Source organism: Talpa europaea (genome assembly GCF_964194135.1).
Source record: "Talpa europaea genome assembly, chromosome: 7".
Taxonomy (NCBI): domain Eukaryota; kingdom Metazoa; phylum Chordata; class Mammalia; order Eulipotyphla; family Talpidae; genus Talpa; species Talpa europaea.
Window position 1 is genome coordinate 9,167,168 of NC_140074.1, and position 10,166 is coordinate 9,177,333.

General features: G+C 43.2%; 1 protein-coding gene across 1 annotated transcript; it reads left to right on the forward strand.

Moving 5' to 3' along the window:
* Positions 1-4,215: 4,215 nt before the first annotated feature.
* LOC311172808 (olfactory receptor 1J1-like) lies at positions 4,216-5,228 on the forward strand (the record flags this gene model as incomplete). The annotated part of the gene is made up of 1 exon (XM_084236336.1): positions 4,216-5,228. The coding sequence occupies exon 1, from the start codon at positions 4,662-4,664 to the stop codon at positions 5,226-5,228; it is 567 nt and encodes a 188-aa protein (XP_084092462.1). The 5' UTR covers positions 4,216-4,661.
* Between the last annotated feature and the right edge of the window lie 4,938 nt (positions 5,229-10,166).

Below are 10,166 nucleotides of genomic sequence, written 5' to 3' on the forward strand. Positions count from 1 at the left end.
GTATCATCTCTGGTGTCTTCTTTCTATTTTATGGTTTGGGGTCTTATATCCAAGTCTTTAATGATTTTGGATTTATTTATATGCTGTTTATTTATATTGGTTTACATTATTGCATTTGTTTTAGGGATTATCTGTTCAAATCTCTACAAATATATGTTTTTAACTATAACTACCACCAGGATTGTATTCAATCCATATACTTCTCTGGGGAGTATGTCTATGTTAGTAATGTAAATTCTTCCAATCAATATCATCTTTTTATGGTGGGGGAGAATCGGGTATATGCCAAATGCGCAGGGGTGAAAGAATTCATCAGAGACAGAGTGGAAAACAGGCAGATTTATTAAAACACACTGCTAAGAGCAACAGCAGGTGAGGCAAGAGAGATCTGCTGTGCCCCAATCCATAATTCTCTTTATAATGCCTTATAGTTTTCATTGTGTGGATCCTTCACCTCCTTTCTTAAGTTTAACCTTAGGAATTCTATTCTCTCTGTGTAATTGTGAATGAAATAATTTTCTTCATTTTTCTCTCTTCTAACCTATTGTTTGCATATGGAACGACAACTGACTTGCAAATTATAAATCAACTAACTGAGTCATTCATTCATATCAATACTATATCAACATCAATGATCATATATTTACTTCTCCTTCCTTGGAATATACATAAAGAATTAGCACTAATGTGTTCTTAACAGGAATGATCTCACATAACTTTAATAAAAACTTCATAGTGACTATACTGTCATTATCTGCCCTTTAAAGTAAAACAAGGTTAAAACAACTTAAGAAACAAGCTTGAGATAAGTTACTTGACATGTTCAGTGCAACAATGAATGTCAGGCAGAGCCCAGCCTCCCATGCTGTCTGACCAGGGCATTGGCCACATGGGCATTGGAAGATGATTAAGTCATCCTGCTTCGCATCTGGATCTATGGGCAACCCAGAGTGCCCCTGCACCAGAGACACCCTCCCAGGTGGCTCCCAGTGTCCTTTTGGCCTCTGCACAGGCTCCTCCCCAAGGTCTTACAGGAATATCGGGCAATTAGATTTTTCTGGCATTTTTCCACCAAGAGTTTAGGGACTATTTCTTTGTCCTCTCATGGTTTATAAAATAGCATCCTCCTGGCTATTGCTCTGAAGTTCAATGGCAGACACAGAAAGTCAGGAGGTCATAGGCACACAGGGATTTGCTTCATGCTTTTTGCCTGGTGCCCACAACAGAAGCTGAGGACACACGCTGATTAGAGGGTCATTGACTGAGCAAGAATGGCAGGTCAGACCATGCTGTGAATTCAAAGAGGAAAAAAATGTTTCTTTCTATGGGTACATAATGGGTTTTGCTAGTAATGTATATAAAAATATGTTCCTGTCAGAATTTTGTATGTACATACATATTTATAGAGAGAGAGACTGAGAGATGGAGATTCAAAAAGACAGGGGTAGACACAGAGAGAGGAACACAAGAGACAGAGAGAGGGGTAAATGACACAACGAATTCTTTTCCACCTTGGTCCAGAACTCAAGCATCAGCTGGGTCCGCATTAGGCAAGTGGAGACCACTTCTGGGTGTGATCCGCAAACTCTTTTTTTTTTTTTTTTTTTTTTTATTTTATTTTTTTTTTTTTTTATAAATTTTATTGTTATATTCCCCATACAATTGCAGCCCCCCATTCTGACCCCAATACCTCCCCTCCCGCCCCCGCTCCCGTAAAAGTGTCTCTGGTTCATAGTTTTTTGTTGATTTTGATTTTCACTTTCTTATAGTTATTCATTTTCCTGGTCCCTTATTTAAGTTTTCTAGATTCCTGCTATGAGTGAGACCATCCGGTATTTTTCTTTTTCTTTTTGGCTTATTTCGCTGAGCATGATCCCTTCCAGCAAACTCTTAACCAGTCCTTTAATCTCAAACACCTGCCCTCCCTGCTGCATAACTCACGCGTGTTCATCTGGCTACTCCTACAGGTAAGTACAGAGACTGCAGAGTGTACAGAGAGAAGATGTGCTGCCCACTCTAGCGCAGGGGTTCCTGCATTTATCCATGAGCAGTAGAGGAAGGATGAAGTTGTCACAGAGTCAAGGGGTAGCTTGATGTTGCTTTTTGTTTATAACAAAACTGGCATATGCCTGTCACTCCAAGGATGGTGTGTGCGGTTGTGTTTTGATGTTTTCATTACAGGCAGTGTTTCTGTGGGGCACCGTCCATGTCTTGGGGCTCACGTGCCATCCTCACTGACACTTTAGTGGCCCTTCACAAGGGTCATGCTCTGCACTGAGAGGAAGGACCACTCGGGGCTCCCCCACTGGGCAGGTGTCACATACTAATGGATGGGAGCTCAGTGCCTGCTCAGGTTCCAGTGGGGACCACTCACAGTCTGGCCCTTATGTTTGCTCTCTGACACTTTGACCCTCCCAGGGAAAGGAGGGTAACCTCTCCCACATACTTGCTGTTCTGAGGAATAAATGAGCCAATGCAAACTGTCTATCCAGCATCTCACCTGGCTCATGATTGGTGTCAGAAGTGGTGAGGATTTTTATTATCATTCCCAAGCCAGTGTTTGTGTGATGGAGACCCCACTTCACTGCTGTCTAGGGCAGGACAAGTGTAAGTCTAAGAACAGGAGCCCTTGCATGCCCCTCACACACTGGAGAACACGGCCTGATCACTCCAGGCCTGGGATCCAGCACCTTCTTCACAAATCACCCCACCACCACCTCCACCCATTCAAGGATCCAGTTGATCCAGCTGGTTCCTGCTTGTTTCCTCTGTTTCTCAGTGAGGCTCACACAGCCCATGTGAGTGGGGAGCCAGGCTTCCACGAGAGGTTCAGATACTGTCCTCTCGGTGACCTTGAACCCAGATAAGCAGAGCCCTCAGCCAGTTCATGGTCCCTGAGTAGCCTTGCTGTCCTGCACCCCTGCTTGAGAGAGTCAGTGCGGATTCCTCCTCATTGTGTGTTTGTGTGTGTGTGTGTGTCTAATCCTAACTAAGCTCTCTGCCAAAGGAAGGGTGCATCTGGCATCCACCTTCAGAGAACTAAAGGACCTCATTGGTCATTATATCTTTGTCCTGAGTGTTTTCACATTTCTGAGATGAAGGGTATATTCACCTTATATATCATATAATCTCCGATATACATTAATTATTTGGAATTAAAGTATGTGAAAGCACTTTGTAAATGTGCTTACTGGTGTATGATACAACAGTAATGACTGATAACTCCTGGACAGAGGAATGAGAAATGACATCACACACGTCATTTGTGTGACATGTATGCAGAGGGTTAAAAGCTGGAATCCAGACAGAGAGATATATTGTGATTTAGCCTTTTTTGCTGATTATTGATGTATCTTTGCACACTTAGATAATGTATATTTTGTTCCTGATAGTTAAATTACAATTTTTTTAAAGATTTATTTACATATACAAGCACTGGGGTACAAGCCAGAGGCGCAGGAGGGTGAGAGAATTCACCAGAGACAGAGCAGGGAGCAGAACAGGCAGAAGGACCAAAATACACTGCTGAGGAGAGCAGCGGGCATGACAGAAGAGGTCTGCCACACCATGTGGGAATCTCCCTGGACGGCCTGGAATCGAACCTGCACTATAGAGACTGCGGACAGCGTCACAGCTCTGTGTGCAACCCGCTACACCACCGGGGAGGCCCTAAAATGGGATTTATAATGTTGCTTTATTAGGGCTATATCTAGGATTTAGGTAGAAAGTGCATATGGAACCATGGGTGTAGAGCCTGGCATGCTGTAGGTTAAAGACAAATATTTGACATTATTACTTTAGTTTGGTTAGGATTCTGGATGGACTTTTGCTGACAGGGAATAACAATATCTCTGATCAGTTACATCCTGCCAATATCACTCTAGCTTGTGAGAAATCACTAGCTATTAATTTCCAGTTTAGATTGTGTAGGTCTCTTTAAGAGGAAGTTATGGATTCTCTCCTGCTGCCCGTATCCTGACTTTGCCATGCGTGCCAGTTACTGTCATGTGACCTGCAATGATAGAAAGATAGAAACTCCTTGAAGGTAGAGGCTGCATTTCCTGCTTGCTGTTATGAACTCAGTGCTTTGTGGGGAGCCTAGCCCAAGGCAGTTGTTCAAGACATATTTCTAAATGAGAAAATTTCTAGTAGAGAAAAATGCCCTCTAGTTCCAAGGAAAGAAGCTTTGTAGGGTATCCGGATGTCTTACATGCCATCGAGCCTGCTGTGACAGATACCCACATCCACAGGTGTGAGCAATAAACAGATCATGAGTAAAAAATGCCTTTACATGCCTTCATGTAAAACGGATATTACCATGGCCTCCCTGGTGGCGCAGCTGTTGAGCGCTGAGTGGCTAAGCTGCCCGCAGCCTCTGCAGCGCCAGTTCAATCCCCAGTTGCCAGGCGAGGGTCCCACATGGCGCGCAGACCTCTTCTGCCGCCCGCTGCTCCCCTCAGCAGTGTACTTTGGTCCTTCTGCTTGTTCTGCTCTCTGCTCTGGCTCTGGTGAATTCTCTCACCCTCCCGCGATTGTGACTGTGCCCAGTGCTTGTATAAATAAATAAATAAATCTTAAAGAAAAAAAAAAAGGATATAGCCAAGTTGTTGCGGATAATTCTAGACTTCCTTCCTCGCCTTTCCATCATCTCTGGCAGAGACATGAAGAGTATGAGGTGGGAGAACCACAGCAGCGTGTCCGAGTTCCTCCTCCTGGGGCTCCCCATCCATCCAGGGCAGCGGGGCCTGTTCTTCGCCCTGTTCCTGGTCATGTACCTGACCACGGTGCTGGGGAACCTGCTCATTATCCTGCTCATAAGGCTGGACTCGCGCCTCCACACCCCCATGTTCTTCTTCCTCAGCCACTTGGCCTTCTCTGATGTCTCCTTCTCATCTGTCACTGTCCCTAAGATGCTCACGAACATGCACACTCAGCACCTGTCCATCTCCTATAGAGGATGTATTTCCCAGATGTATTTATTTGTGTTCTTTGCCGGTCTTGACAGTTTCCTTCTTTCAGTGATGGCCTTTGACAGGTACGTGTCCATCTGCCAGCCCCTCCACTACACCACCATCATGAGGCAGGAGCTGTGTGTCTCCTTAGTAGCGGGATCCTGGTTTCTTTGCCTCATCCACTCTCTGTTGCACACTCTGCTCTTGATCCAAGTTTCCTTCTGTGGTGACAATAACATCCCCAACTTCTTCTGTGACCTCTCTGCATTCCTATAGATGAGCTGCTCAGACATGTCCCTCAAAGAGTTGGTCATCTTCACTGAGGCAGGATTGCTCTTTAGCCTGCCTTTTGGTGGCATCCTGGGCTCCTATGTCCGTATAGGGACCACTGCCTTGAGGGTCTCCTCCATTAAAAGTCTCTTTAAAGCCTTCTCTACTTGTGGCTCCACCTCCTCGTCGTGTCTTTATACTATGGGACCACTACAGGAGTTTACTTCTTCTCCTCATCCACCTCCAGAGACAAAGACATGATCGCCTCTGTGATTTACACGGTCATCACCCCCATGCTGAACCCCTTCATCTACAGCCTGAGGAATAGAGATAAAACAGGCGTTAGAGACATTTGTCAATAAGATTAATTTTTTCAAGTGACAACTTATAAATCATCTGATTTGAGTCACAATCACCATGAGATGTGAGAGGGTAGATACTTACGTGATAAATATTGTGAGAGGGTAGATAATTCCATGAAACATGAAAAGAACATGCATTCTGTTGTCAGAAATGTTAATGCATCAACTAGGTCAGATTTGGTAACTTGGTTTGTTAAATATTCATTATCCTCATTACATTGTTCTCTCTTTTTTTCATCTCTTGAAAGTTATGCGCAAAACCTTTTAAAAATATTTCACCCAATTGCAAATGTGTGTTGCCTTCTACTTAGGAGATATGTCACTGTTCATATGTGTATTTTTTCTGTTATGTTATGAAGACACAGATCTAGCTTCATGTCTGCTCCCAGTGGACTGGATTTATTTGGTGGGGGGTGACCAGATTTGCCTCATCTTCAAGTTGATTGTTCACAGCTCTTCCCAACTCTAGGATGACATGTTGGTAAGTTGCAGTCAGCTGCAATGGGAACACTTACACTATGGAACATCTGTGACAGGGCTCTTTTTAATTTAAAAGTTATTAAAATTTTTACTCTTCACACGTGCCCATATTCCACCACCATCCACCAAACCACCCATGCCAATGCCCCAGCCCCTCCCCCCACTTCCTGCTCACACCAGCTTGTTCTCTCTGATAACAAATAGTGTTTTTTTCCCTTAGTTCAAGATGATTTTTTTGCTGCATTTTGTCAGTTTATGCTGTTTGGTTATTTATATTCCATAGATATATCGAATATATTTATTCCATATATATATTCCACCCAGTATCTGCCTTTCTCTTTATGACTTATTTCAGTTAACATCACCACCTTAGGCCATCCATGTTGCAGTGTGTAGTATTCCACCAAGCACATGTATTCTACAATTTCTTTACCTATTTGTCAATGGGCACTTAGGTTGGTTCCATGACTGGCACTTGTGGCCAGCACTGCTATGAATATATGGGTGCATAACTCTTTTTGTATTAGAGATTTCATATCTAGGGTAAATGCCTGATGGAGATGAGCAGTGATCATATGGGATTTTCATTGTTTGTATTTCTGAAGAAAGCTCCATACCATTTCTGTAGAGGCTGCACCAACTTGCATTCTGACCATGGATGAGTTCTTTTTTTTTTCCATATCCTCACCAGTTTTTCCTTCCATTCTTTTAAATATGGCCATTCTCACGAGAGTGAGGCAATATCTCATTGTCGTTTGATTAGCTTTTCCTTTATTAGAGTGAAGATAAACTTATTTCCCATATATCCATTGACCAACTGTATATTTTCTTTGAGCAGTATCTGTTGCAATCATATGCCCATTTTGTAGTTTGGTTGTTTTGGGTTAATACACACACACATATATATATATATATACACATATATATATATATAATACACATATATATATACATATATATATGTATATACATACACACACACACACACACACACGGTGTGGGGGGAGAGAAAGATTTATTCAGTTATACAAGAGCTGGGGTACTGGTCAGAGGCGTGGCAGGGTGAGAGGATTCACCAGAGACAGAGCAGGGAGCAGAACAGGCAGACAGACCAATAACACTGCTGAAGGGAGCAGCAGGCGAGCCAGGAGAGGTCTGCCACGCCATGTGGGTATTTCCCTGTCCGGCCAGGAATCGAACCTGCGCTGCAGAGGGGGAGGACAGCTTCACAGCAGGCTGATAAACCCACTTGGCTCCTGGAAGGCCCTGTGTTAGGTTTTTGTTGGCAGGTTGAATGGGTTCTTGTATACCTTACATATGATCCCTTATTAGTTGTGTAATGTGTAAATATATTCTCCCACTTAGTAGACTGTCTTTTTAATATGCTAGTATTTACTTTTACTGTACAAATCTTTTAAATTTCCTTTAGTTCTAATTATTTATTTTTGTTGTATTTACCCTTGTTTTAGGGGTCAAATCCCTAAAGGTGTCTGCATGGTCGATGTGATGACATGTCATCTCTGGTGTCTTCCTTGTATTTTATAGTTTGGGGTCTTATATCCAAGTCGTTAATTGATTATTTATTTATATGCTGTTTATTTATATTAAATAAATAAACATTACATTATTGCATTTGTTTTAAGGGTTATCATTTCAAATCTCAACAAATACATGTTTTCACTCCATAACTACCACCAGAATTAAATTCAATCTATGTATTTCTTTGGGGAGTCTGTCTATGTCAGTAATGTAAATTCTTCCAATCAATATCTTCTTTTTATGGTGGGGGAGAATCCGGTGTATGCCAAACAAGCATGGGTGAAAGAATTCATCAGAGACAGAGGGGAAAATTGAACAGGCAGATTTATTGAACCACAGTGCTAAGAGCAGTAGCAGGTGAGGCAGGAGAGATCTGCTGTGCCCCAATCCATAATTCTCTTTATAAAGCCTTATGGTTTCATTGTGTGGCTCCTTCACCTCCTTTCGTAAGTTTATTCCTAGGAATACTATTCTCTCTGTGTAATTGTGAATGAGATGATTTTCTTCATTTTTCTCTCTTCTAGCTATTGTTTGCATATAGAACTGCAACTGACTTTTCAAATTATAAATCAACTAACTGAGTCATTCATTCATATCAATACTATATCAACATCAATGATCGTATATTTACTTCTCCTTCCTTGGAATATACATAAAGAATTAGCACTAATGTGTTCTTAACAGGAATTATCTCATATAACTTTAATAAATACTTCATACTGACTATACTGTGATTATCTGCCCTTTAAAGTAAAACAAGATTAAAACAACTTAAGAAACAAGCCTGAGGAGAGAAGTTACTTGACATGTTCAGTACAACAATGAATGTCAGGCAGAGCCCAGCATCCAGTGCTGTCTGACCAGTGCATTGGCCACATGGGCATTGGAAGTTGATTAAGTCATCCTGCTTCGCATCTGGATCTATGGGCAACCCAGAGTGTCCCTGAACCAGAGACACCCTCCCAGGTGGCTCCCAGTATCCCTTTGGCCTCTACACAGGATCCTCCCCAAGGTCTGACGGGAATTGTGGGCAATTAGACTCCGGGCATTTTTCCACCAAGAGTTTAGGGACTATTTCTTTGTCCTCTCGTGCTTTATAAAATAGCATCCTCCTGGCTATTGCTCTGAAGTTCAAGGGCAGACACAGATAGTCAGTAGGTCATAGGCTCACAGAGATTTGATTCTTGCTTTTTGCCTGGTGCCCACAACAGAAGCTGAGGACACAGACGCTGATTAGAGGGTCAATGACTTAAAGAATGGCAGTTCAGACTGTGCTGTGAATTCAAAGAGGAAAAAAAATTATGTTTCTTCCTATGGATTCCTTATGGGTCTTTGCTTGTAATGTAGGTAAAAATATGTCTCCTGCCAGAATTTTGTATGTACATACATATTTATACATACATAGACTTAGAGATGGAGATTGAAAAAGACAGAGGTAGAGACAGAGACAGAGCTCTCTGGCCCAGAGCTCAAGCATCAAATGTGTCCCCATTAGGCAAGTGGAGACCACTTCTGGGTGTGATCTGCAGTCTCTTAACCAGTCCTTTGATCTCAAACACCTGCCCTCCGTGCTGCATAACTCCCACATGTTCTTCTGGCTACTCCTACAGGTAAGTAAAGAGTTTGCAGAAGGTATAGAAAGAAGATGTGCTGCCCACTCTGGAGCAGAGGTCCTGCATTTATCCATGAGCGGTAGAGGAAGGAGGATGAAATTGTTACAGAGTCAAGTGGTAGCTGTGATGACGTGTTTTGTTTGTAAGAAAACTGACATATGCCTGTCACTCCAAGGATAGTGTGTGCGGTTGTGTTTTGATGTTTTCATTACAGGCAGTGTTTCTTGGGGCACCGTCCATGGCATGGGGCCCATTTGCCATCCTCACTGATACTTTAGTGGCCATTCACAAGGGTCATGCTCTGCATTGAGAGGAAGGGTCAGTCGGTCTCCCCCACTGGACAGATATCACATACTAATGGATGGGAGCTCAGTGCCTGCTCAGTTTCCAATGGGGCCCACTCACAGTCTGGCCCTTATGTTTGCTCTCTGACATTGAGACCCTCCCTGAGAAAGGAGAGTAACTACTCCCACATACTTGCTGTTCTGAGGAATTAATGAGCCAATGCAAGCAGTCTATCAGGCATGTCGCCTGGCTCATGATTGGTGCTCAGAAGTGCTGAGGATTTTTATTATCATTCCCAAGCCGGTATCTCTTTGTGATGGAGACCCCACTTCACTGCTGTCTGGGGCAGGACGAGTATAAGTCTAAGAACAGGGACCTGTGCACGCCCCTCACACACTGGAGAACTCAGTCTGATTACTCCAGGGCTGGAGACCCAGAACCTTCCTCACAAATCAGCCTCTACCACCTCCACTGAATCAAGGAGCCAGTTGGTCCAGCTGGTTCCTGCTTGTTTCCTCTGTTTCTCAGTGAGGCTGACACAGCCCACGTGAGTGGGCAGACAGGCCTCCACATGGGGGTCGAGACACTGTCCTCTCTGGGGCCGTGAACCCAGATAAGCAGAGCCCTCAGCCAGTTCATGGTCCCTGAGGAGGCCTTGCTGTCCT